The 27223-nt window shown below is 39.3% G+C and overlaps 1 protein-coding gene across 1 annotated transcript in view; it reads right to left on the bottom strand.

Annotated features, from left to right (window-relative positions):
* Nucleotides 1–13567: 13567 nt before the first annotated feature.
* Nucleotides 13568–27223, bottom strand: part of CACNG2 (calcium voltage-gated channel auxiliary subunit gamma 2) — a 165719-nt gene continuing 152063 nt past the window's right edge. The window contains exons 3-4 of the mRNA XM_070947391.1: nucleotides 18977–19117; nucleotides 13568–14140 (exon numbers count right to left, since the gene is read on the bottom strand). Coding sequence (XP_070803492.1) covers nucleotides 13605–14140; nucleotides 18977–19117 — 677 coding nt within the window. The 3' untranslated portion in view covers nucleotides 13568–13604. The remainder of the gene's footprint in view (nucleotides 14141–18976; nucleotides 19118–27223) is intronic.

Below are 27223 nucleotides of genomic sequence, written 5' to 3'. Positions count from 1 at the left end.
TCTACTTACCTTTACTACCGGTTTGCAATGGGAGCATGTGCGCTTCTGCACATCCGCAGATCATCAATTATGACATCTTGGCGGGTGGGCGGAGCCTTCCTCCACTTTTACTACCAGATCTAAAGAACCGGACCGAACCAGGAGCAACCCACCATTGGGTTTGTGCAGGGGTGAAATGTAAAATTTGTTACTACCGGTTCTGTGGGCATGGCTTGGTGGTGGTGGGGGGAAATGTGATTGGGGTGGGTGTGGCCAACTTTTTTTTTAAAAAAAACTTTTCAAAGCATTTTTTCTAATGCTTTGAAAAGCCTCTGCCGATCAGGCAACTCAGCTGGGATCATCAGAGAGGCTTTTTAAAAAATGCCTCTCTGCCGATCAGGCAACTTAGCTGGGATCGTCAGAGACTTTTCAAAGCATTTTTTTTACCACCTCTTCGGCCAAGAGCTTGCAGAAATGCTTTGAAAAGCCTCTGACTATCCCAGCTGAGCAGCGCGATCATCAGAGGCTTTTTTTTTTTTTACTTTTAAAAGCATTTTTTCGTCGGAAGAGGTTGTAGAAAAAATGCTTTTAAAAGTAAAAAAAAAAAAAAGCCTCTGATCATCGTGCGGCTCAGCTGGGCATGGTGGTGGTGGTGGGGGGCGCAGGGATTTTTGCTACCGGTTCTCCGAACCACCCGCCGCCATCGCTACCGGATCGGGGGATCCGGTCCGAACCGGGAGCATTTCACCCCTGGGTTTGTGTCATACGGTTCAGAGCATAAGGAGCCTCCCAGGTGAAAAACTCCAGTGTACTTCATAACTCTTAACCCACTGTAAACTGGAATTATTTAAATGCAGCAGCTGAGGGTAGATTTTGAGCACACACACAGTTGAAACAGATCAAAAGTTAAGGAGAGAAGAGACCGAACGGGAAGATAAAAGATGAATAAATGATGAAGAGAAGGGAGATGAGAGACGGGAGGGACAGAGATCCTGTTTACAAGGGGCTGAATCAATTGTGGAATTTTAATCTGAGCCCTGATATTGATTGGTGGGAGATGCAGCAGAAAACTGCAGTGCTATTAATACAGAGAACACACTGCGATTTATCAGTGTCAGACAGAAAATCCAACCGGCTGCTTTAATCCGTATGTTTTCTGAGGTTTTTTTCATTACTAAATCTGCAAATAAAAGGGATGCTCATGTGATCCATGCTGGAGACCATTACAGAAAAGAAGTTGTGATATTTCTGTATTTCAGAATGTTATAATCGTACTATGCCCACCCTAATGATGTCTTACTGTGGAAATGTTGAATATTATACATAATATTTGATAGAGAGCTTTGACTTAGGCATGATGACAATTAATGCTTCCTGGTTTTTTTTTTTTCCTACCAGTTCTTGTTCAATTTGCAGAAAGACAATTTGCTTTGGAGAGGAGAGTTTTGGAGAAATAACAGGTGTGTGTGTGTGTGTGTGTGTGTGTATGTGTGAGACAGTCTGGTGTTTCCCATGGCTCTCTAGCATCCAGTCACTTATGTATCCAGCCAGACACATTACATTTTTTTTTAGCTAATAAACTGGAAGGTGAGCATGAGGGTGATAGCACAAGTTCTCAACTTTTTCATAGGAAAGGGGGGCTCCTGCTGACTGGCAAGAAGGAAGAGACAGGCTGAGATTTGAAACAAAAGGTCTTACGGAAGGAGCGTGGAGAGATGGAGGTGTAATGGCTGGCAAGCCAAGACTAACCTCAACAGTTTTGGTTGTTAAATAGGTTATTAAATAGGTATTGCTTCCAGGAGAGCCTGGAGCATATCTTTGAAATGATTATGAGTGGGCAGGGATGTACAATGGGCAAGGGTTCAATTGAAGATAGACCATTGCTAAGTGATACAGTTGTTAAGTGAATCGTGTCTGATTTTAATACCTTTATTACTAAATTGGGATTACATGGGAAAAATGAAATTCATTGTAGAGAAAAGTGAAGTCTTACACTTAAGCAAGAAAAACCAAAAGTACACATATAGACTGGGTGAAACCAGGCTTAATAGCAGTAACTGTGAGTGGGATCTTGTAGTCTGAGTGGGCAACCAATTAAATATGAGCCAACAGTGTGTGGTGGCAGCCAAAAAAGCCAATGCAATCCTAAACTGCATTAACAGAGGAATACAATCAAGATCAAGTGAGGTACTAATACCACTCTATAAAGCCTTAGTAAGACCACACCTCGAATACTGCATCCAGTTTTGGTCACCACACTATAAAAAAGATGTTGAGACTCTAGAAAGAGTGCAGAGAAGAGCAACCAAGATGATTAGATGGACTAAATTAGGGAACTGGAGGCTAAAACATACGAGGAACTGGGCATGGCTAGTCTAGTGAAGAGAAGGACAAGGGGAGACATGATAGTAATGTTCCAATATTTGAGAGGCTGCTACAGAGTGGAGGGGGTCAAGCTATTTTCCAAAGCACCTGAAGGCCAGACAAGGAATAATGGATGGAAACTGACCAAGGAGAGATTCAACCTGGAAATAAGGAGAAATTTTCTGACAGTGAGAGCAATCAACCAATGAACCAGCTTGCTTTCCGAAGCTGTGGGAGTTTCATCACTGGAGGCTTTCAAGAAGAGACTGGACTGCCATCTGTCAGAAATGGTATAGGGTCTCCTGCTTGGGTGGGTGGGGGGGTTGGACTAGATGACCTACAGTGTCCCTTCCAACTCTGTTAATGTTAACAGTATAAGTTGTAAGTGTGAGGATTGGTCATAAAACACACTTTTCAATGCCATCGTAACTTTGAATGTCATTAAATGAATGTTTGCACGTTGAGGATTACCTGTATCTGTATCTATAACCGTTACTTATCTCCTGCAGTCTCTTGTCTCAGCTGGGCTTATTTCTGTTATCTAAAGCCAGTTTAGCCAGGGTGGGGATCAGAAAGGATGGCCATGTGGAAAAGAGCAACAAAGTCAGAAGAAATGTTTTACAATCCTTGTTTGTCATTTCAGTCACAACTCCTCCTGTTCACAAAAGGAACAGAGTCATATTGAAAGATACTGGTGTGCTACAAGGGTGGGTTCTACTTACCTTTACTAGCGATTCGCATTGTGCCCATGTGTGTGCATGCGCAGATCACTTATTATGACGTCCGGGTCAGTGGGCGGAGCCTCCCGCCAGTTTTACTACCGGTTCTTGCGAACCGGTCTGAACCGGGGGCAGCACCGGTGTGCTACCATCCAATTTACATCTGATCCAAGTGAAGAGGAGAACATACATTTTAGTAGTTTATGGCCAATACATTGTATTTATTTTGCTTTTCATCAGTCACCCGTTTGAAAACTTTTTTGCTTAAAAGATAATAGAATTCAGATTTTTCAGTCTAAGTCTGAAGCCAAGTGGACTATCAACATCCTGCATTGAAGAAATAAAGAGGTTTTACTGAAAGTATAAATAATGTGACTTTTGTTCATTGAGTCAATGTGCTTTTGAATATATATGAAAGAAGTGGAGAAAAACACAGAAACATGCTCTTGAATTTTGAGCTCTGATCAACTGATAATCGTTGAATCTAGTGTGAAATTTCTGTTTACATAAAATCTTCAATATAATTTTTTCATATAGTCTAAGATTCAGACTTATTATTCTTTACTTGAAATTATTATGTTATTAAATGTGAATGTTGTTACATCTTTAGAAAAGATCACAGGACTGCAGTAGATGCACAACAGCTGAGCAGCATAACTTTACACAAAGCCATTCAGTTTTGTAGCAGGTCAATTCTTATTTTTTTAAATGACTATAACACTTCTAAACCATATCCCAGTGATAAGTTTGTATTCAGATCTCAACAGGAGAAGCAGTGAGCAGCACCTCCCATTTCAAACATCTTGTTGGTAATATGATTGAAGTACCGGTCTCCATAGCTATGCTGCAGTCATCTGCAACACAGATCTTTTGTGTACACTTTGAGGGCTGTTGAGCATTTGATGCTGAATGTTTGAAGAAGTGAACTGCTTATGCTTATGGCTTTCAATAAAATTTGTTAGAAAAGGTGCTGCCGTTCTCCTCCTGACTTTTGTGTATACACAAACATGTCCACAATAACTCATGCTGAGGTCTTTGTTTATATGTTTTTTTTCCGTGAAGATTGGCTCTTGGTGAGATCACCAGTATAACTACAAGAAAGTGGAACTGTTCCCAGCTCCTCCTGATTAAATATATTATCTGAATAAGGCTCCCATTCCAAATACTTCTGTACAGGTTGTCCTCAACTTGCAACCACAATTGGGACCAGACTTACCATTGCTAAGTAAAGCAGTTGTTAAGTGAGTCATGCATAATTTTACCTTTTTTTTGGCCACAGTTGTTAAGTGAATCACTATAATTGTTAAGTGAATCATGCGGGTGTTAAACGAATCCAGCTTCTCCCATTGACTTTACTTGTCGGAAGCTGGCTGGGAAGGTCACAAATGATGATCACCCACTTGGGAACTCTAACTGTGATAACTCCTCTGGATGCTTCCCCAGATGCCTCTCCAGATGTCAGTTCAGAAGAGGATGAACCAGTCCCAGGCACATCAGGAGGGGTGTTGGTCAGTGCCTCCAAGCAGCCATCTGATTTGGCTGAAGCATAGCTGCAACAGGACAGCTGTGTGGCTTCAGGTGGGCAAAGCACACAGTTGCAGACGATCAGCAATAAGGAGGAAGAACTGCCTTCTGTACCTGATCCAAGAACACGTAGGCTAGAGAAAGGGCAGGAGCAGCGAAGATCAGCTCGATTACTCGTGAGGAGGCAGCCTCCCCCCTCTTGATGGGTTTGCACCAGAAACTGGCTATTTAGCACAGCAGACAGATGGAGGCAATCCTGGGAACAATGTGTTCATTTCTTTGCTCTGTGTTCTTGCCTTGAACTTCAGATCGTGTCTCTTCAGCTGTGGCCTTGCCTTTGCCTTGTCGATTTGCCTTTGCCTTTGCCTTTGCCTTGCTTGCCTTTGCCTGTGGACTTGCCTTGTCTTGTGGACTTGCCTTTGTCTTGGAACTTGCCTTTGCCTTGGGAACTTGCTTTTGCCTAGTGGACTGGAGTCACCTTTGCCTTGAGGACTAGTGTTGGCTTCATTTGAGTAGCCTGTGGAACACATTGGGGCTGGTGCCGGCACAGGGAATTGCTAGGGAATACCAATTCACGCTCTGAAGTCTTAATAAAGACTCCTTACACCCATGGTGTGTGTATGTGTGAGCGGGACAACACAGTCATCCTCGTAAATACATGCTGGTTGCCAAAGTTGATCACATGACTGTGGGGATGCTCCAACAGCTGTAAGTCTGAGGACCAGTCATTAGTCACTGTTTCCACTGCCTTTGTAATGTTAGATGGTTGCTGAATGAATAATTGTTAAATCCATGACTATCTTGGATTTCAACTTCAGATCTATATTCTACTAAAACTCTTATTTCTGTTTGCCTGTAACCTTCAATGAGTGAAATTGGAAGGTATAGGGCAGGGCTGTCAAACTCCTGGCTCATGGGCCGGATGCGTCACGCACTGGCTACACCCACACCCGGTTTAGCGAAGGGGAAAAAAAAGTCCCAGTACGTCACGTGACAACATTGTGACGATGCAAGTTTGACACCCCTGGTATAGGGCAACAATTATTGAACCAAGATAAATGGGCTAACCTACAAAATGTTGGGATCCTGATTACTGTAGGAATGAAATTTGGGGAAGTTGTGCCTGTTTCACCGTCACCATGTCTTCCAACTACACTCTCCAGAAAGTCATACATTGTATGGTACAAGGGAAGATGGGAGGGCTGTAGCCTCACCCTCTTTCCTGACTCCCTCTGCCCCTTGCACCCAATCAGCTGGCAACTAGGTCTGATCTGCGAGCTTTGGAATCAAGGCTGAAATTTGAAATATTTTAGCAGCAGAGGGTGGAGGGAAGAAAAGAAAAGGGAGTGACTTGGATATTTACTAGTAAGGTAGGGAGTGGGGGGAGAGGCATTGGTAGTGAATGGTTTTCTTCCCAGAAGAGAGGAAAAGCTTGGGAACATGTCACAATGGGGAGCAGCAGTATAATTTTTCCTTGCAGTCTGTGACTACTTTTGTTCCCTCTCTCCACTTCAAAGTGGCAGTTTGTTTCACAGGTCATCCAAGAAGGAGGATTGATTTCTGACTGTCCCTGCCAGCTTCCCACAACCAAAGTCAATGGGGAAGCCATTAGGAAGTCTGCTTCTCTCTTTGGGCAAGGAAAACATATGGATCCTATTAAATTAGTTTTCCTTAATTTCCTTTGGAATATTGTCCCTGGTTCATGTCCACAAATATTAAGCAATGTTAATTTTAAAAAAAAAGGTTAGTCAATGATCTAAACATGAGCTGAGCTATTTAAAAGATAATAGTTGTATAAATATCTATTCCAAAATAATTTTTAGAAGTTGTTTTGCAATAGCAAAAGACAATAGTATAGACCTAAATTTGCTTAGGAAAAATTTATCTGTATGGGATTCTACCCAAAACAAAGTGATGCCATCACATTAACAGTCTACCAGCCAGGAAAAAATATGTCTTTCTTTTCTGGAAAATAGTTACATAGAAAATATATCTATAGAGTTATTTTATTAAGAACACGATGCTTAGTTGCATGGTTCACAGGCTATGGATTGGTTCTGTTATCTGAATCTATAAAATTGCCTTAGTAAGAGTTAAAATACTTTTGAAATGAATTTTATTAATTAGCAAGCTAAATTGGTTTGGCAAAATATACTAGTATACTGTATGTTCAATATCTTTGTCCTCTTTTAGAGACCTAGATATCAACATAGTGTAAACTATCCAGAGAAAATATGGTTCTGAAAAGTAGCACACAAATTTTTATAATAAAAGAAAATTTTAATTCATTTGCAAAGGGTTGATGGTTAAAGTAATTTGTGATTGTGAGTAAATTTTACATAACATTCAGGGTTTTTTTTTTTTTTTTGAGAAAAACCTATTGCACATCAGATGTTACTCAGCCAGAATGTCTATGACAGGAAATAAATGGCACAGGCAAGTTTATTGTCTTACAGAACATCAAAAGGCACAATATTTCCCACTTATACTTAAATGTAAATTGTTTAGGTTTCCTGAGTGTTGCACCATTCTGTGCTTTTTTAGACTATATTTTCCATGATTTCTCATCATTGGTTGGACTAGCTGGGAATCCAGAGAGCTGAATTGCAGCAACAACAGAAGTGCCACATACGTCTTAACCTTGTTCCTGGTTTCCTGCTCATGCTTTGTCATGCTGTGGTGTTGAAAAGGTAACATTCTTTAAAAGTAGGTTTTCTTTTTTAACACTTGGTTTTTTATGTTTGAATCCTGTTTCCAGGGTCAGCAGAAAATGACACAGAACTAAGAACTTCGTTGGGATTCAGACTGCCTTATGATACTGTAATTCAGTTTAAAGTGACTTTGAAGATGAAGCAAAAGGCAGATGAAATGATGTTGGCTTGTATTTTGCGGAGAAGTGTGAAAAAGAGCTACCTGATCATAAAATAGAAAGAAATACAGATCCGGATGGATGACAAGGGAAAACCAAGACGCCAGCCTCAAGGCTAAGTCTGGCTGATGACATTATTAATGATATTGAGTTGGGGGCTTTTCATGTCTGTGCTATGTAATTAATTATTTATGTTTATTGATATCAATCTATTGTCAGGGCACTCAGTCAGTTTGGCTTGGAGTCCAATAATGTTAATAATGAAACTTTGTTTCAGCTCTCCATGCTTCATTTTGTATTGTAGCGGATCACTTTCCCCCACAAAACATATTTATTATGGTTTCGCACAGTCAGCCAGATGTTCAGACTGGATTTGCCATTTTTATACAGCCCCCCCCCCAAAGTCTTTCCCAAGAGTCTGGGATAGGTAGATGTTGATGTTTGATTGTAAAAGGGGAATCATTGCAGGATGTAGGCTGTTCTGAGTAAAGCTGCCTTTTGCAATTTAGTGATGGTGAATTTGTCATTGACAAGTGGTGCTTCCAGTTGTTTTGGGATTGCACCCAAGGCATCTATTACTATTGGTACTACTTTTGCTTTCTTTTGCCATAGTCCTTCTATTTTATTTGCAGGTCTTTCTAGTTTATCTTCTCCAGTTCTTTCTCTTCTCTTCTGCTGTCTCCAGATACTGCCATGTTCCTTAACCAGACTGTTTTTGTCTTTCTTATTGACAATTTGTTATTATGGTCCATTCCACAGTCAGCCAGATGTTCAGTCTGGAATTGGCATTTTTCTCCACCTATTGAGTCCTTCCGAAAGATCTTGGATAGGCAGAGGTTTATGTTTGATGGTGTTAAAGTATCCTCACAGGATGTAAGCTGTTTTGAGTAAAACTATCTTTATTTTTGCATTTGATTGATAGTGAATTTGTTGTTGATGATGCTGTTCAAGTGATGCTCCAGTTGTTTTGGGATTGTACCCAAGGTGCCCATTATTATTGGTATTACCTTTGCTTTCTTTTGCCACAGGTGTTCTATTTCTGTTTTTTGCCCACTTCGCCATTTGAAGCAACTCTGACTGGCTTAGATTTGGTCCATTATGGATGATATGAATGTTTAGATCCTCCAAACGTTATATTATCACAGGATCTGAAAAAAACCTGTAAATGTAGTTAAAGAAAAGTGTCCAGGGATATCTTAAAGAGTTACCTGAAAGATTGCAATTAAGATCACCATAAAAATATTTTCTCTGGATAGGTCACAATTAGAGAAAGGGCATATTTAGTACACACTTATGAAATTGCTTATTAAGAAAGGTGTACTCAGTACCTTCTTGTTAAAGATGTCAGGTGAACTCCACCTTATAGTATTCTCTTTGGCTTTTTATGATGTTATTTCTTTAAATGCTTGTCATGATGTACAAGTGGCTTTTTAAAAAACACTGACTCTAGATTTGTATTTCTTATTGATTGTAGACAGCTTACTTTTTCTGTATTCTTAATATTTTCATAATTTATCATGTTTTTCTACTTTGAACTGCTCTTTAAACTTTGGTAAACAAATCAGCATAAAAATAATCATCATAAACAAAATTAAATGTTGATTTCAGAAAACCTTCATGAAATTGAATATAGATAGAAACATTGGCTATACCTGTTTGCACTCTGGCTTGTTCAGAATGGATACTTTGATAGTATGAATGTATGCTCTGAAAATATTATAATTTGCAAAATGAATCTATTAGTGGAAATTTATATTCTCTGCCTGTCAGAGAAATATATTTCTCTGCCTGTCAGAGAAAAGTGAACCATTCCAGTTAATTGCACCTCATTGCTTTTACATATTTTACCAGGTATCTAGACTACTAGCAAAACTGGATTTCAACCATGGCAAAACAGCTTCCATTCACCTCCACTTGAATCCTGTCTTCTTGGACATTTTTCCACAGAAGAATAGAAGGAAGAACAAGCCTTCACTTCAAATTACCAAATAAATTCATATAAACAAGGACCAAGTGATTTTTTTTAAAAAAAAAACTTTATTTCATGTACCAGGATTTTTTTTAAATTTTTCCTCTTTTTAAAATTTTTCTTTTTAACAGTCTGAAAAAAAATAATAAAATAAAGAAAATAGAGATTTGTGTTGAATTGGTTTGAGATGAACATAAGCAATACCCTTGGGAGAAAAACAAAACCTTCACCAGTCCCAATCTTCCCTCTTTTTTTTTTCTCTCTCTCTCTCTCCCTCTGTCTGTCTGTCTCTCTCTCATCTCATACACATTTATATGCTCATTCGCATATGCACAAATATTCATTCAATGGTATTCTATTAGAAATACTCAAGAACATCACAGTAGCAAAGTCCTTGATAACGATTTTGGGATTTCAATCAAAATACTGTCCTCTGCTTATGCTGGAGTACAGGAAACCAGTTTTTAACTCATTTCTTGGGCTTTGGGTATTAGCTTATTTAACTCCTCCCAACTCTTTCATTGTTGATGGGCAGGCTGAGGCTTGGGCTATAGTTGTAGATTTAGACACTCAGTACTGAATGGGAGACCCCATACTGATTACTAACAATACTGTGTCTCAGTATTTTTTTCAACTTGTTCTTGCCCAGTTATTTTGGGATTGTATTGAATGAGTTATCAGCTAATGCCTGGGGAAGCATTGTCTCACTGTTTCATATATTGCTCCTCATCCTACCCTGAGTGGGACTCCATTTTTCTATCTAAGAGAATAAACTTAGGAGGAAGCAGCATTAAACTGGGTGGGTAGAGGTTTTTCTCTTGACCCTATATAGATCCCAGCAGGTACAGAGTAGCTATGGGTGTGAAGGCTCTTTGAGTTTGAAGCAGCACCAGCATGAGCAGGAAAAATCAAGCAGAAACCTAAACCTAACTGGATATAATGGCTGGGTCAGGTTTACTTAACCCCCAATCTTCTTTCAAGGCAACACAAAAGGCTCAGATATTGCAAAACCACAGAGAATTAATTCCATATATTTTTGTCTGAAGCTTGATCTGCATCTTAAAGCTAACCTAATGCCACCAGCGATATAACCACATCTCTATTTTGACCCAAGACCTTATTAGATGCTATACTCTTGATCCCTCAGCTGCTGTGGCACCAGATGTTCTTAACAAGTTTCATGGTTATTTAGATGGTTGCTGTGGTATGCCTGAAATCTAAGAGGGATTGAGGGTGAGGAAGGGAAGATGTTCTTTTTTGGGCTGTTAGGCAGTAGGAGAAGCAATGACATGATTTATGAGGAAGAAATCAGATACTTGAAAAGGAAAGCTAGTATCACTACTGCCCCACAAAGTTTTCTTCAATTGTATGACCTCCAGATATGTCAACTTTTACTCTCAGACTGTTTAACAATGGCCACCTGGAGGACCTTCAGATTGTAAAGTTACCTTGCAGAGTTTATGTTCCCATCCTGGTCAAATATAGAAAGTTATTTCTGAAGTGAGCAATTTGAAGAATTTACTGTAGCATCCAAACCTAGCAGCAAAGTATAGAGATAGGAAGCTCATTTTTCATCTGTCTAACTAAGAACGTTTAATAGATATTTTAATCTCTTTATTTTTCTCCTTTTCTTAGTTTTTGCTAAGATTATACAAGACATATAAGACATGTCTTCACCTGGCAGTAGGAATTTGCCAACATCAGTTTCTTACTCACTAGTAAAGTCAAAGGAACTCCTTTCACATAAGATTCTAGCTTCTGGGATAAAGTTTTCAATATTTCTTTAAGGCCATAAACAAGGCAGGGTACCAGTAAAGGAATGGAGACCTGGCCTTGGAAATTAGCAAACCAATTAAGGGGGACTTTCAGAAAAGCTTACATAGCCCCAAGAAAGAGAAAAGAAAGAAACTCAAAGTAACTCCACCTTGGTTTTGTTTGGCATACGTTTGGACAGAAAGAACCCTTCACAAATTTTCAAGATTCTATTATTCTATTCTACAGTAATAAAGAACATTTTTGGAATCCCTGTCATGCTGTTTCTTGACTTGACCTACCTCAAAGAGCTGACATCATCAGATCTGAGGTGCAAAAATCTGGACAATGTCTAGATGCAACAAAGAGATGCAAATATACTTAGTGCTTTGTTGTAGTATGGTAGCCCTAAAATAAGGAAGAGTCTTGGTAGGTATTCTATACCTCTTTTTTCCTTTAACTTTTCCCCCTTCCTTTTCTATCTTACTGCATTTTCTAGAGCTTCCTTTCCTAACATGATCTAGCTAACCTCTGTGATAGAACATACACTATGATCCCTGCTTTCTTCCTGTCAGATACATCTTCAGTGAGAGAAGGACCAGGTAGATCCTTTCTCAAATTCTGTCGAAACCTATAGAGCTCCCAGATTCCATGTTTGGGGCACTTCGGCTGTTCTTTCTTTAAACCAGAGAAAAAAAAATTAAGAAGTTGCAGTTTCTTCCAAATGTGCTACAGAGGTGGGAAAAGCTGCGCTTACCAAATATTTCCTCTTCTGAATGATTTTTAAAAGCTCATTTAAAAGATAAACTGTCCCATACTACATATGGCAACACCATAAGTAGGCCTCAGAGAAAGGCAGACTGAATGTACAGCCAGGGACTGGCTAGCACTAGCAACAGAAGGAAACCAGGGCATATTTCTTTTAGTGTTATGGATTTGGCACCAGAGCTGAATTTCAGCCAATGACAGCCTGTTCAGTGTACATGAGAGGAAGTCCAATGGTTTTGGCAGGATTGATCCACAAAGCAGAAAAGCTACTGATGTAAATGAAGCTGAGGTCAGTGAGCAAATAGTAGCTACTTCGCCTAGCATCTTTCTAAAGCCTGCAAATGACCGCAAGGCAGGGGTGTCCACAGAGTTTGGTCAAAAAAAGTCAAAATAGCAGAGTTCTGCCTGCTTTTATATACAACGCACATTTTAAAAAAGGGTGGTGCTTTGATCACACCGTTGCAGCCATCATCCTGACATTTTTTTTTTTTACCATGCCCCATGGATATCCCTGCTACAGGGGGAGAACAATCTCTAGATATATTTATCAATTTTTCCAAACCAAATGATAGTGGCCTCATTCTCTCCATGGGGAGATTGTTTTCTTAGTCCATAATTCTCATGACTGGCAAGGGAAGTGGGGAGGGAGGGAATGCTATTAATGTCAAACAACAGGTCAAATACTGGGTATCTTTAAAAAAAAAAGTGCTGTTGATTTTCTTCTAAGATTTTAGTTTTCATAGTTTTCAAGTTGGAAAAAGATGAAAATAAAAATACTATTTCACTTTCTGGCAAGTAAATCCCCTCATTATATTTACATTTATTTATAGCTGTTTTATTTAAAAAAATGCCACTTTATATTAAGCTTTTTTTCTTTGTTGCAATGTCCTGGTTAACCCCAGAATAGTCGTAGGTAATGAGGCTGAGCTGCTTAGCTTTAACTTCCTGAGACCTGGAGATTAGCACACTGGCACTAACCTTGCAAATCCCCAAGGACAAAGAAGGTGATTGTTAAGCTCTATGGAGCAACAAGGACACGTTGAATCCCCAGTCATTCCTGGGGTGGCGGGTTCAAAAAAATTAGGTAGGCCCCAATGCACGTACAAATAGGGTAGACACCAAAGTCACTGCATTTTGTTTCTGGCTGGAGATTGCCAGGGACTTGCAAATTCACAATGGGCTAAAAATGAAAATAAAAACAAACTAAGAAATTAAAGAGTAGTTCTTCCCCCCCCCTCCCCTCCCTCCAATCCAAAGAGCTGCCTCCTCTTTTCCCCACTTGTTTTTTAAAATTATTATTATTATTATTTTATTTCTTGGTTCCTTTTTTTAAATCTGCTTTTATTAAATGTTAAAATAATGGTACATGGGAAATCATGCATTTTCTTTTAAATTTATTTTCTATTTTTTATATTTTTAAATTTCTTTCTCTTGATTTTTTTATTTTTTATTTTTTTTCCTTTTTTTAAAACTTTTTTTTTCTTTCTTTTTGGATGTTTCACTTAAGTTTGTTTGTTGTTGTTGTTGTTTTTTGCTTTTGGAAGGTTCCTATGGTTGCTTTCTTCTTGCCCCTACAGGCCCTCCCCACTGTTCCTCCCTCCTGCACCCAAGTCCTTCTCCCACCTTCCCTGTCCCCCAGTTTCAGCCCCTCGTGATAGCTTCATACAGGAGTGGTCCGGCGGTTGGCTGTGTTAGTGTGGATAGAGTCTTTGTTTTCTTTCTGGATACAGTTGTGTACCTGGAGGAAGCTGTTATCCCTGTCTGAATTGTAGGTGGCTGTGGGGGTAGTAGCAGCCTTCAGGGGGTCCCTGGTCAGGGTATACATTGAGATTTCCGTGGATGGGAGGGTGTTGAACCCTTTGATCCCAACAGGAGAGGCATCCCTGGAGTGTGAAGGCTCAGTGGAACGGGAACTGGAGCGACTGCGTCTCTGATAGCGGTAGCGGTAGCTGGGTATGCGGGTGATGGCAGAGGACTGGAGGTAGTCCGTGGTGTGAGTGCTGGCACGCAGCTGTTTGTGCCGGTCAATGAACATGTGTACAGCCAGCACTCCAACCATCTCAGCTATAATGAAGGACAAGGCCCCAAAGTAGAAGGACCATCCGTAAGAGTAACTGTTCTTCTTGGAGTCACTTTTTGAGGGGTCTCCAGCATTGGCTGATATGTACACAATGATGCCAATTATATTACTCAGACCTGTGGACAAAGAGTAGGAGAAAAAAGTTATAAAATGTCTCTTATGCATACCTAATATAATTAGAAGAGGCTTTGTAATCAAAGAGGACTATTCTGTTGCTACTGAGATATTTTGATCTTTTTCCCACTAGGATCAATGACATGGCCAGTTTGAAACGCTTAATAGTACAGGACAGTCATTGAAAGATAGCATTTGGGGATTTATCTGAGATTCTGAATGTTCCAATACTGTATGTATTCACATCACAATGACACTTTCTGACTCAAATTCCTTTTGAAAAACTTTTTAGAGCAGCCTTCCCCAACCTGATATTCTCCAAACATGTTGGACTTTAAATTGTACAAACCTTAGCCAGCACAGCTAGGAAGCTCAGTTCTGCTTAATATTAACAATTAAAATCCTTATTTTGGACCACAAAAATATAGAATGGCAGCAGAGGAAACTCAACACAATTCTAGCAAATATGTGAATATGTGTTTGTGTTATCCTAGACTAGTAATTGCCTCCACCATTTGATGACATTGATTTTTCTCTCTCTAGCTTTAAATTGATGCTTCAGATAGGTTGTAAGCTTACTTATTAATATATAGAAAAAATATATTTTGAGATATTTGTTTTCTAAGAATAAAGCTCAGGCAATACATTACAGACCTGATGAGGTCTGAAATGGTCAGCATTTCTATTATTTGCCTATCAGTAATACATCTGTATCCAAAATTATCCTTGCCTACTGTCTATTATTATAAGTACTATCCTAATGTGTTCAGCCTATAGAGTATTATTCAAATATTTTTATACTCTTATACTGATTTCTTATATGCTTTATTGCACCAACCTAACACAGACATTGCCATATCCATAGTATAATATTCACCAACTTGAATTCCTTATTAACTATTTGGAGATACATTTCATTGTATGTTGGAGAACTATTTGTTTTTTTGTTTTTTTTAGGTTCTGTGTTTAAAACAGAATTGTAAATTTTTTTGTCCAAAGAATCCTATTATGATTTGCTGGAATCTCAAGACAGAGGTTCAAATTCTTTCCTGATGAAATCATTATTAGGATGTCATTTGACTAAACAAACAGCTTTACCCTATTTTGGCAGTTTTCATGAGTTTGGAGTTGAAGGAATAAAAAACAGGGACCTTCTACTTCTAGAGTTTGGTTAGAGGGTATATTGCAGTGCCTCCGTTTTGTTGATGTCTGTTGTTAAACTGAAATTTATTAGACCTAAATTTTGCCAACTTGGAAAATTATGCTAATGGGCATTGCATAAAATATTGCTATCTGGACACCATTAATCTTTAACAAACTAAAGTATAAAGAAAGTGAAACAACTGCTGAATTACACCTCAGCTTGGCATACCTTACTAGGACTGCAAAACTCTGGACAGCCACCAGATGGCAGCCAACATTAAGATTTTCTATATCTCTGCTGTCATTTAGTAATAATCTGGTTTTGGAGGCCCACTTGTAGAAGACCTAATCTTAGAGATATCATGAGCCTACATGTACAAAATCTGAGCCCTTTATGTAAGAGGAAATACAACATGGACTTTCAACAATTGACAGACGGTGTACAGTTTCTAACTAAGCTAAGGCTTCTATGAATATTGAAAGAATGATTTGCCTGCTATGTTTGTGGGCATTTTTAATTCAAATTCCCAAAGTTGGTTGCATTTTAGACCCTGATCCTGGAGAGATCACCGCGAGATCCTGGATGTCTCATAGAAATCAGATGCGCCAAAGTACTGCATGAAAGCCCCATGCAGAACATTGATATAATTTAGCCAATAGCGGAAGTAGGAAGGAATGGACAAGTATGGAGTATCATTACACATGTTGAACTAGACTCATAATTGACCTTAAAACATGAGGTCCCTGATGGATCGGGCCAAAGATTTATCTAATCCAGCATTCTCTTCGGACTGTGGTCAGGCAAATATCTTCAGGAAACCCCTATAAGGAGAATGTGAAGGTGATAACTGCCCCCTACTATGTGGAGTGTATGCATAATATTACAGGCATTCTGGGGGGAAAAATTAATAATCCACTTTCATCACTAGATGCTGCCACAATCAACAAATGAACAGAATAATTCTAAACAAGAGACAAATGCCACAAATAGAGAGACAGGCTCTTTAAAAAGCCCACATACACACTCCAACATTTTCATTGCTTAAAAGAGGATTTACAAAGCTGGACTTTTACATGAAGGGTATATATCTTAGACCTTATTTTGGCCTAGTTCACTCTGAGGTGAAAACCTGTGTTTAAATTGTACCACTTCTTATTGCAGCCAGGGTTCACATGATCAAATGTTCCTCCATTAAGAAAAAATTAAACATGCTTCTGTATCTAGAAATATTTACACCTAGAAAAGAAGATGATTGGAAGAAAGGTTAAGCTAGAAATTTTCTTCCTGGCATCTGATTTTTCCCAAGACTCCTTAGCCTGTAATATTGGCCAATGAGAAACTATTCTGGAGGGATTGTACTTCACTTGAAAGAGCAGGCAGTCCTCGACCTCCAATTGTCTCTGGATTTGCAAATAATGGCTGTACCAAGGACTGTATTTGCAAAATTATGGCTAATGCACTAGCTGCAATTCTTCCTGAGCCGCTTAGATCCGGCAATAGTTACCTGTCCCTTTGTTACATCATAGTTAAAGTACTGTAACATGTTTCATATGTGGCAGTCTTAAAGCTGTTCTTTGAACATAAAGGCAACGTATATGTCATCAGATAAATACAAAATTAATTTTAACTTGTGCAAAATGCAGCTGCTATGTGGCTTAACACTTCAAGATACCAGGGTAATGTTATGCCTGTCCTAACATACCTCTCAGTTGTTTTCTAAGTGTAACTTAGAAAGTTATATTTTATGTTGTTGACTATAGGATATAGGAGCTTAGATTCTCTTATCTGAATAACTTTCTATTTGTGTAGATATTAATTTGGCTGCTAAAGAAAGACAGCCTTAAACATGTCCCTGATTTAAGAGACTTGTAGGCTCCCCGAGGGTGTCTTCTGCATTTCCCCAAGCTATTATACAAGCTGTCTTAGGAAATGCATTTTGGAAAATGAGTGAACCCTTTGTCTTCAGCCAGGATCTTCTAATTGGTTGGGGATGACTTTAGCTATTAGGTCATCCTACCTAGCTTAAATGGATTTCTAATGTACATACAGTTTTGTTGTTGTCTATCAGCCGCCTTGAGCTTCTATGAATGGAAAGGCTAAATTCAAATTGAAACAATAAACAAATATCTACTGTTTGATATGGAGGGATTTTTTTACTATTTATTTTGGTATGGAAGAAATTCAATCCTGTGAGTCTTCACCTGCATGCTGCAGTGGTAAAGCCCAAACATAGGCTTATTCTTTCAATACTAAACAGGCATAGGAGGCCAAATAAAATTTCTTCATTTTTCTGTGCTGCTCTTTCTTAAACAACCTACTGGTAGCAAACAGGGCCTAATGTACAAAAAAACTTTGTGTGTTGAGATGCTCATTTCTTTCATATCGCCATCCAATCTATGGTCAAAGAAAAGATGAAAAGTCTTCTACTAGGGCAGTGCTTCTCAACCTTGGCAACTCTAAGATATACAGAGTTCAAGATTGAGAAACATTACACTAGGGGTAAAAAAAAAGAGGCAGCAGTTAAGTTTCTCTGTTGTGGCCAACAGAGTAGTTTCTCTGTATAAAGTACCATATTTGGCACATGCCTAAACAGACTTGCCGCTTCCTTCCTGGAGCAAAAAGGACATGTTCAGCCTAGGAAAGCACTGATAGGGAACTATTAGGAGAATGGGAATAGAGGGACAGATGTCTGATATTCTTTGCCAAATATATAGGTTGTCATCCAGGATCTTGGGTTTGCTTTCATTAGTGTTACTTTTAACAGTTATGAAATCATGTTACAAACAATGCACTTGAAAAAAAATCCTGTCTGAATACAATGTATGCAAGGCAGCTGAATTCTCTCTGAAATTTTAGAGGCACGGTATTGCATTGCCAGGGTCAAACTAAGTATGACAGCAGAAGGTCTATTTGTTTAAACATTATTGGAGAAGCCCAAGTTTCATGGAAGGAGAGATTTCAAGTGAAGGTAGAACCACATCTCAGAATTTCCAAATGAGGGTAGAAGAATCTGATTTTTAGAGCAAAAGAGCAGGAGATGATTTTTAGAGCAAAAGAGCATGTGAGATATATGCTCCACCTGCCCTCAGCATATATTGAAAACATTGTGGATACAGTATCGTTCATCATGCTATTGCTTGGTGTGACTTTAGTTTGTTTATTTTTTTTCTTCCAATGAACTCCAGCACAGAACTGAATCTGGCTGGGTGTTTGTGGGGGCGGGGAAGTAATGAAAAATTCCAGTGAAGAAAATAGAGGGCACTAGTCATATCCATGTGTTGCTCTATGATTGGACCTCCTGTTCCCAGCTCTATGCACAAGTGAGACAGACACAAGTTTAAACAAATTATTCTTCCACTGTCAAATCTAGTTGGACTTCCCCTAAAATAGGTTGCAATTCTGAAACATGGAATGCAACTGCAATGCATTCTTCCTCTCCTGCAATCACTTAGAGTAAAACATCTCCTTTTGTATTTTGCATGATTTAATTCAGATGAGGAAATGAATAATTGTGATTGGAATTGGGAAATATTAGCATTCCCAGTCTTTTTCTTTTCATAATGTTCCACCCCAATGCTCTGGGAGCCGGTTGTTCCCTTTACCTCCCAACACATTGGGTCCCTCCCTCCTTTTTGATTTTTGTGATTTTATCCCTGTGCAGAGAGGCAGCCCACTGGTCCCTCAGCCCTTTTACCTGCAGACACGAAGAAAATGCCGGCACTAAGGATGATGTTATGTCGGGTTTTGTAGAACTCGCTGGCTGCAATGCAGAGTCCACCCATAAAAAGCAGAATCACACTCAGGATCGGAAAAATACTAGAGGCTCTTACAGCCCCTGTAAGCAAAGAAAACCAGAGGGGTGGGGGAAGGTAAGGGAGGGGGGAGGATGACAGCAAGTGTGGAAGACAAGGAGAGAAGGGAAGACATGCAGTTGGGGGGGGGAATTAAGGAAGAGTGTGGAAGATTGGTGAGGAGTGCAGCAAGGTGGAACAAAAAAGACACAGCAAAGAAGCACAGGAATTGGAAGGCCAGTGATAAGGAAAGAGAAAGAGGAGGAGAATGAAACAGAGCATCAACAGAAGAAGAAAGCTGTTACAAATGAACTATCAACATATTGGATATTAGAAGAGAGCAGTGTACTTAGAGCTGGGGACAGTCAAATGGCGTCTGGTAACCAAACAAAAACAAAAACAAAAGCACAGTGCCATCCCTTTGAACATACAGAAACTCTAAAGGCCAGAAAATTAAAACGATGCCATGTACTATTCAGCATATTGTTAACAAATTGCAATCAGCAGGAGATGTCCTGAAAATAAACACAGATATTGTGCAGAAGTGGGCATGGAAGACTCTCCAGATGGACCCAGTCCTTGCTCACAGGCAGGCCTGCACACAGACACATGGTGGTGGGGTGGGGAGCAGAGGAGGTTTTTATCATTCAGGATTTGTGCCTCAAGTATGGAATCTTATGAAGATTCCATTTTTCCCAGTTCCCCTTTTTTTGGCTTTGTTTCTCTCCACAAAAAAATGCATTAAGGAGGAAGAGAGGGAATTGCTGCCCGATTGCCTTTCAGCTGCTAACACTTGACGCTAACTCCCCAGAAGCACATTATGCTTTGGAAATGTGTACATGTATTGCAAATTAATGAAGGCTGTTATAGTTGTTTGTATTAATTTACTGTATTTACCCCAAAGGAAGATGACAACTGATTTAAGGCTTCCTCCAAAAATAAAATTAGACAGGAAAAAATGTCTTTCAACTGCTGGTGTATTATCACTCTCCCTGGAAATCTAAGATGACCTTCTCCTTTTAAAGGTAAATTATTTGGGCAAATTTTAACTTCCTTCCATATACTACTTCACTCTTCACAGAGCCTAGCCAGTAGATGGCAGTAGCATGCAGGTACATAAATGCACATAGACATAATGATTTTTCGGATTAAGCATTATGGAGAATGGGGAGCTCTTGCAAAAAATGTGTGTGACTAGTAAGAGTTTTTTCTAGGAAACATTAAAGCACTCTCTCGTGCACAGTTGTAAACTGTACATATATAAAATCTGATTCATCTAGGGTCACACACACGTACAGTATATTAGATGATTAAAAGATAAACATGCACGTTATGGGTTGTCTGTATAATAGACTCAATACTTTTTATTTCCAGTGTAAAACATAGCAGTATCTAAGTCAGCCTTCCTCACCTTGCTGGCTTTCCTAAACCTGCTGTTCTCTAAGCCTATGCTGGCTGGAAATTATGAAAGCTGAAGAGCAATCTGAATGAAGAGTACCTGGTTGGGATAGACTGATATAAGTTATTCATATTAGAATAATCAGAAATACACTTTGAAAGTGGATAAAATCCATCGATTTACAATTCTTTCACAATGGGATGGCCTTAGCTACATTAAAAATGTATAATCAAAACATAACAAAATATAATATATTGTTAGTTGTCTTGAGTGCTTAACTAGATGAAGCATATATTTATCTTTTTAAAAGATTAAAAAAAACCCTTTACCTAGGGACAGAGAATAAATAGCTCCACCAAGATTTTTAACGCATCTGATTTCTTTTCATAAATCTGTATGTTCCTTTGTATCCAGTCTTCCATCCCCATTAACTCCTGCAAATCTACAGGAAAACTTTGCAAGATGCAATAGCAAGACATGTGTCATGACAAAGAAGTTCACAGGAGACCTTTGGCCCAAGGAACTAATTAATAGCAACTTTCTTTCTTGAAAGAGTCATGATTCTAAACTGAACTGTCAAGTTTGGCTAGTGGGTGGGTTATACAACACAGTAACTTAAGCCTCAATTAACAAAATCTGGCTGTTGTATTTACATAATATCACATACCTCAACAAACCTTACGGCTTAATGTAATGGCTCAGTTCATACGTGTTAAAACAAAGGTTGCAATTCCCACAACATGCTGGATGACAATGTCCCCAACCCAGTTTTAAACTAGTTTAGTATATTGTTTAAATCCAATTAACGAAAGCTATTAATACATATTATTTGGTCATACCCTTACTGTAACAAGAGTGAGTTGAAGCAGGATGATCTGCGTCAGTGGTGGGATTCAAAGTTTTTTACTACCGGTTCTGTGGGCGTGGCTTGGTGGGAGTGGCATGGCTTGGTGGGTGTGGCAGGGGAAGGATACTGTAAAATCTCCATTCCCTCCACACTCCGGGGAAGGTTACTGCAAAATCCCCATTTCCTCCCAATCAGCTGGGACTCGGGAGGCAGAGAATAGATAGGAGTGGGGCCAGTCAGAGGTGGTATTTACCGGTTCCCCGAACTATTCAAAATATCCACTACTGGTTCTCCAGAACTGGTCAGAACCTGCTGAATACCACCTCTGATCTGCGTGTATTCTATCAGGGGAGCTTTATTTTCAGTTGTCCCTGCACTGAATGCTCTCTGGGCTGAATGCAAACAAGAAATGTGACTGCTAATGGGAAACCATCAATGAGTGGTTAGTCATGCAGATTGTGACTGGATGGGGAGCTGAAGCCCCCATATCTTAACATTGTCAAGATTGGGAAATCTTGGTTTAAACTGATAGTTTTATTTTCACAGTGCCAATTCCCTAGGAATTCTAAGAGGAAACACTTATTTATTTGAAAACAAAATGAACACAACACTGCTGTGATACATCCATTCTTGGGTCTTGATACCTGCTTTATTTGGTGTGAATTTTAGTTCTCGTGCTGCTTTGGCCTTTGGTTACCCAGAGGGTGGCACTAACATGCAATGCAATTCTATTTGTCACCAGTTTCTCAGGGGTTTTGCTGAAGAATGGATGAGTCAACAAATGATGGAAAAGGAGAGAAACCTTTAAATTACAACAAGACACTTACTTAATGTTTAGCACTTACAGTCTATGGATATAATACCAAATTCAGATTTTTTTTTTGTGGAAATCATGGACATGATTCTGTCCCATTCCAAGGAATTTAAAATCCACTGATTTCAAGTCTGTATTAGATAAGTTTCAAAGATGGAACTACGCTTCACTAATGACCTCTAGAAAACACTAATGAGATTTAACACTAAGGAATGTCAGTAATTGCCAGGAGAGGCTCATGATCAAAGGTCTTTTAGAACATAGGTGGATTCTACAATTTCCATTTTTTCCATACATTTTAATTAGTCCAACACAATTACAATAAAGAATCTTTTACAGTAACATAAGGCTTTTTCTGGACTCGTTTCGACTGGCTGGAAAAGAGCCATTTCATGAAAAAGCAAGCTGGTTGCTGCAAACTAAGCTTAATTTGCATGATTTATTACTGTTGCAGGGCATAAATTTAATTACAAACACATATATCTACACATCCCATTATTATTACCATGTTTTCCCCAAAATAAGACAGGGTCTTATTTTCTTTTGTCCCCCCCAAATAAGGGCTTGGCCTTATTATCGGGGGGGGGTCTTATTATTTTGGGGGTGCAGGAGGCGGTAAGCATGGGACTGGATGTCCTGTCACTGCCGTCACCTCCCCTCTTCATGCCGGCTGAGTGGCCCAACATGTCCCACCCCAATGGCAACAGCTGCTTCCCTTCCCCACCGTCTCTTTATCAAGAGGGGTGGCAGGTGGGGCAGGGGAGAAGCGAGACACGTGGAGTGAGACCTTCTCAAATCAAACTTCTTGAACTTGTGAGAAGGTTTTCTTTTACAGCGTGTTTCCCTGGACACAACGGCGAGGAAAGCAATGGAGCTTGAAAGGTAAGTCCTGTGTCCCGCTTCTTGCCCATCCCACCTGCCACCCCCAAATTGCATCCCTAAAGGGGGCGGATGGCTAAGCGAAGGGCAGGAGCCCTGTCATGCCCGGCGAGGTGGGGAGAAGAGATGGCAAGGGGAGCCACGTCTTGCTCCACACATATTGCTTCTTCCCCTGCCTCACCTGCCACCCCTCTCAATAAAGAGACAGTGGGGAGGGGAAGCAGCCAGGCTGCTGTTGCCATTAGGGTGGGGTGGGATGTGTTGGGCCACTCGGCCAGTACAAAGAACAGGGAGGGGAGGGGAGGGCATGTCCCCCCCCGTGCCCCCCCTCCGGCCTTGCCTCCTCAACTCATTTTGGTTGTGCAGCAAGCAACCAGAGGAAATGGTGGGACTGGCTGCACATGCGTGTAAGTAGTTGGTGGGGGGACTTATTTTGCGGGAGTGGCTTATATTATCGCATGCACTGAAAAGCCCAATTGGGCTTATTATCCGGACATGTCTTATTTTTGGGGAAACACGGTATTTTGTATGTGTATGTGTATATGCACATACACATACACACTCACACACACACACCTCTCTATGCAGCTGATAAAATACATTAAAATCATCATAAAAATAACAGATATAAAACATGGAAGCTAAAGCTATGCAATTAGAAAGCCTAGGAAAATAAATATGTTTTGAGTCCCCATCTAAACTGTAGCAAAGAGTGGGCTTAATTTAATCCGTAATATAGAATTGTTGCCTTGTAAGGTAGGTAGACAAAATATCATTCTTTGTTATACCATTTGGCGTTTACAATTTGCATATTTGTGTGCAGATGATTTACAGAGGCACAGGTGGCTTTGCTGACTGTGGGGTATTGTAGAAAATAATAAATAATGTGGGATTATTGCAACATGGAGCTGCATATAAATAGTTTACAAGCTTCAGTTATTATAAAATATGATAGCAAGAATATGGAACGTCTGTAATATTTTATCAACAATGCATCATTTTCATTCATTCTAGTTTCATTTCCAGACTCAATTCATAGTTTTGGTTTGGGCTGCTGTATTAGGCTAGACTGGAAAGTCAAAAGCACCCTAGAAGGTAACAGTGGCAAACCACTTCCATAAGTCTGGGAAGTCTCGGCGTGCAGGAAGAGAGGGTTTTTTTTTCTGTCGTTATCCACTCCTTATGGACCATTCTGCCTCCAGAAGTGAGGTTGAGCACCACTGGTTTGGCCTTCTGGAAAAGTGTGAAGACCTGGTTCTGCCAACTGGCATGGGGATTGAAGAGTGGCATGCGTTCCTGGGGATGCTTGGTGGCTTGAGGGTGCTCCCTCTACCTTTTAATTTGCTTTTTAACTCTGTTTTGAATTGTATTTTGATGTTTCTATTGAACTGATTTGAATTGTGTTTCATGGCTTTTATTTGAAAATTTGCCCAGAGTCACTTGGACAGTGAGATGGGTGGTATCTAAATTTGATAAATAATAAATAGATACAAGAAAATTAGATAGATCTACTTGCTCATGAAATGACTAGGAGTGGAGCTGACATTGAAGGACACTTTTTATTTGAAGGGTTATCTCTTTCCTTCCTCTTATCTCCTCCACATATCTTCACATCATGAAATGCAAGAAGGTGTCAGTTATGGTCAAGCACTCATGGGACACAGTTCCTAGATAAACCTAACTATTGCCTGTCTAGTATCTTTTTTAGTGAGAGACTTAAATTCTTCTCAGCTCATATTGTCACCTTTTTAAAAACAATGGTTATGCTTGTTATTTTGTGGGACTTTTTAAATAGTTGTGTTTACCTGCTGCTTAATTTTATGTTAAAATGGTTACTTTCCTAGGGGGAAAATGGAGGGAAAAACCCTTCTTACATTTTGATTTTAGTAGTCAGTAATTAACATATTTTAATTTGTTTTGCTTTGAGATGATTGTTTGTGCTTTTCTGGATGTGGCTTTCATTAGATTTTAATTTTTGTGTCATTTATATTTATACAAAGCACCCTGAGAATAATTTGTTTTAGAGCAAATAATTCATTAATATAAGAATATTATTATTTGGTTAAGGTTCAAGGATTATACTCCATCTTCCCTGGATATTTGGCATTTATCAAGAAAGCTTCCATTCTTCTGTTGACGTTTCAGTCTGCTTCTCATATACTGAAAACGAGATGAACACTTGTGAAGTTTGTAGCTGCACAGTATCTCCTGATACTGTGTAGCTTCAAACTACACAAGTGTTCACCTGTTGTTTTCAATATATGAGGAACAGACAGAATAACTAAACACAAACTATGCACTCAGTTGAGAACCCCACAAATAATTAATAATTGTTGCTGTTTATTGCACCCTACAAGACTATGTATGATTACTCCTACTATTAAAACCATGGAATCTGGCAACGCAGATGTCTCAAGGTCAAACTATGTTCAGGATGTATTTATCTCTTAGGCCCTTCTACAAATAGAGGCCATACTATCTGGGACCAATGTTGCTCTCCAGTGTCTCCAGGACATCAAGAGGTTTGTTTGGAGATTGGGAAAGTGGCACAATTAATTTTAGGTAAGCTTCCGCTTTTGCAGAAACATTGAAAGATAGATAACTCTTCCCTTTCCCACCTAATTATTCCAGAGATTGCCCTTTCTTTTCTACAGTCAAGGTGGATTGGGGTTGAGGGCTCAGAAGAGTGGCTTTACTACTCAGCATCAACCGTGGCAAGTGGGTCTTTTCCTAAATTTCCCCTTAATCCAAAAAGCAAACACAACAAAGGGAAAATAAGGATGTGAACAGGCACTTTCAGGACATTATTTTTGGCACTCATATTGCACTGCTGAAGGGAGCATTGGAAGAATAGAGCACTGGAAGACACTCAATTCTGGCTCTGGACCTGTGGCAGAGAGGTTGCCAACTGTGTGGAAATGCTTTTAGTGGAGAGACAAAAGGGGAAGGGCCATAGCTTACTGACAGAATCCATGCTTTCAAAGACAATTTGCCTAAGCCTTGTCCTTCGCAGGTGCACTGGGTAAAAATTTCCAGAATTTCAGCTACAAATCATGGGTTAATACAATGCGTGAACCCAGGCAATTACTGGACTAGGTAAATAGTTTGAATGAATGAACAAATTCATATGCTCAATATTTTGGCTACATGAAAGGTTAAAATATAATTTTTCTATAACAATTGCTGTCAAACTTATAGTTTTATATTGCTGATGATTGATTACACATTGTACATTTCTGCAGCCTGGGAGACTTGATCCAATAGTATTTTACCACTTCCCAAACGTATAAACAGGATCATGGCAATATAATGACCCCCAGAAAGAAGCAAAGCAAACCTGTAGATGAGATTTAGCCTCTATTTAAAGAAAAATATGTGAATACATTTGGAGCTCAAATTTACTGCAGCTTTCTCTAACCTGACATACACAAGTATGTCAACTTGAACCAAGGGCTCAAATGCTACCATATCATCCCCAGCCAAGCAGGCTATGCTGGCTAAGAAACAAAATGGAGCTGAAGATTTTCCACGCAGAAGAAAGCTAGATTCAAGAGATATGATTGGGACTGGAAAAAATTAGGTTAGAGTCCTAACCTAATTAGAGTCATTCAGTCTAGTATACTTGACTAGTCATGCAACTGACTAGATTAGGCTGTGATGGGATTGGATGATTTGTGATTCCAAGTTATATTGTGGGAACTTGTTATTCCGTTATTATTTAGCATGTTGAATAAACCAGTCCATCAGATTAAGCCATAATATTGATAATTTGGATTCATCAGGATATCCTTCTAACCTCAGAGGAAAGACACGGTATTAAAAGGATACAGTGTAATAAATAGGGTACACAATACATGCTAAAGAGGTGAAATATTCTCACTAAACACTTTTTGTTATCTTCAGCCCTTCACAATGTGTCCTCAGCTGTTCTAGCTTTAACATTTCAGTCTATTGCCGACTTATGTTTTTGCTTACAGATAATCTCTTATGCCTCATGAAAAATCTTGGAGATGACCTGATGAAGGAGTGGCATTTTTTGTGTTCCTGTTGTCTGGTTAATGCTCTGCAGGATGCTCTTTCCTCCATTCATTGCTGTTCATGGGCAGTTTGGTTTGGGCTGCAGAAGAATCCAGATATCTATTCTGTGGTGATACCTACTTGAATGATGCCTGACCTCTTTTGTTTATTTGTTTATTTATTTATTTATTTTT

The sequence above is a fragment of the Pituophis catenifer genome, unplaced genomic scaffold (assembly GCF_029215685.1).
Source record: "Pituophis catenifer annectens isolate HBS135680 unplaced genomic scaffold, rPitCat1.0.hap2 SCAF_7, whole genome shotgun sequence".
Lineage (NCBI taxonomy): Eukaryota > Metazoa > Chordata > Lepidosauria > Squamata > Colubridae > Pituophis > Pituophis catenifer.
This window is presented reverse-complemented; position numbering and strand designations above follow the sequence as displayed.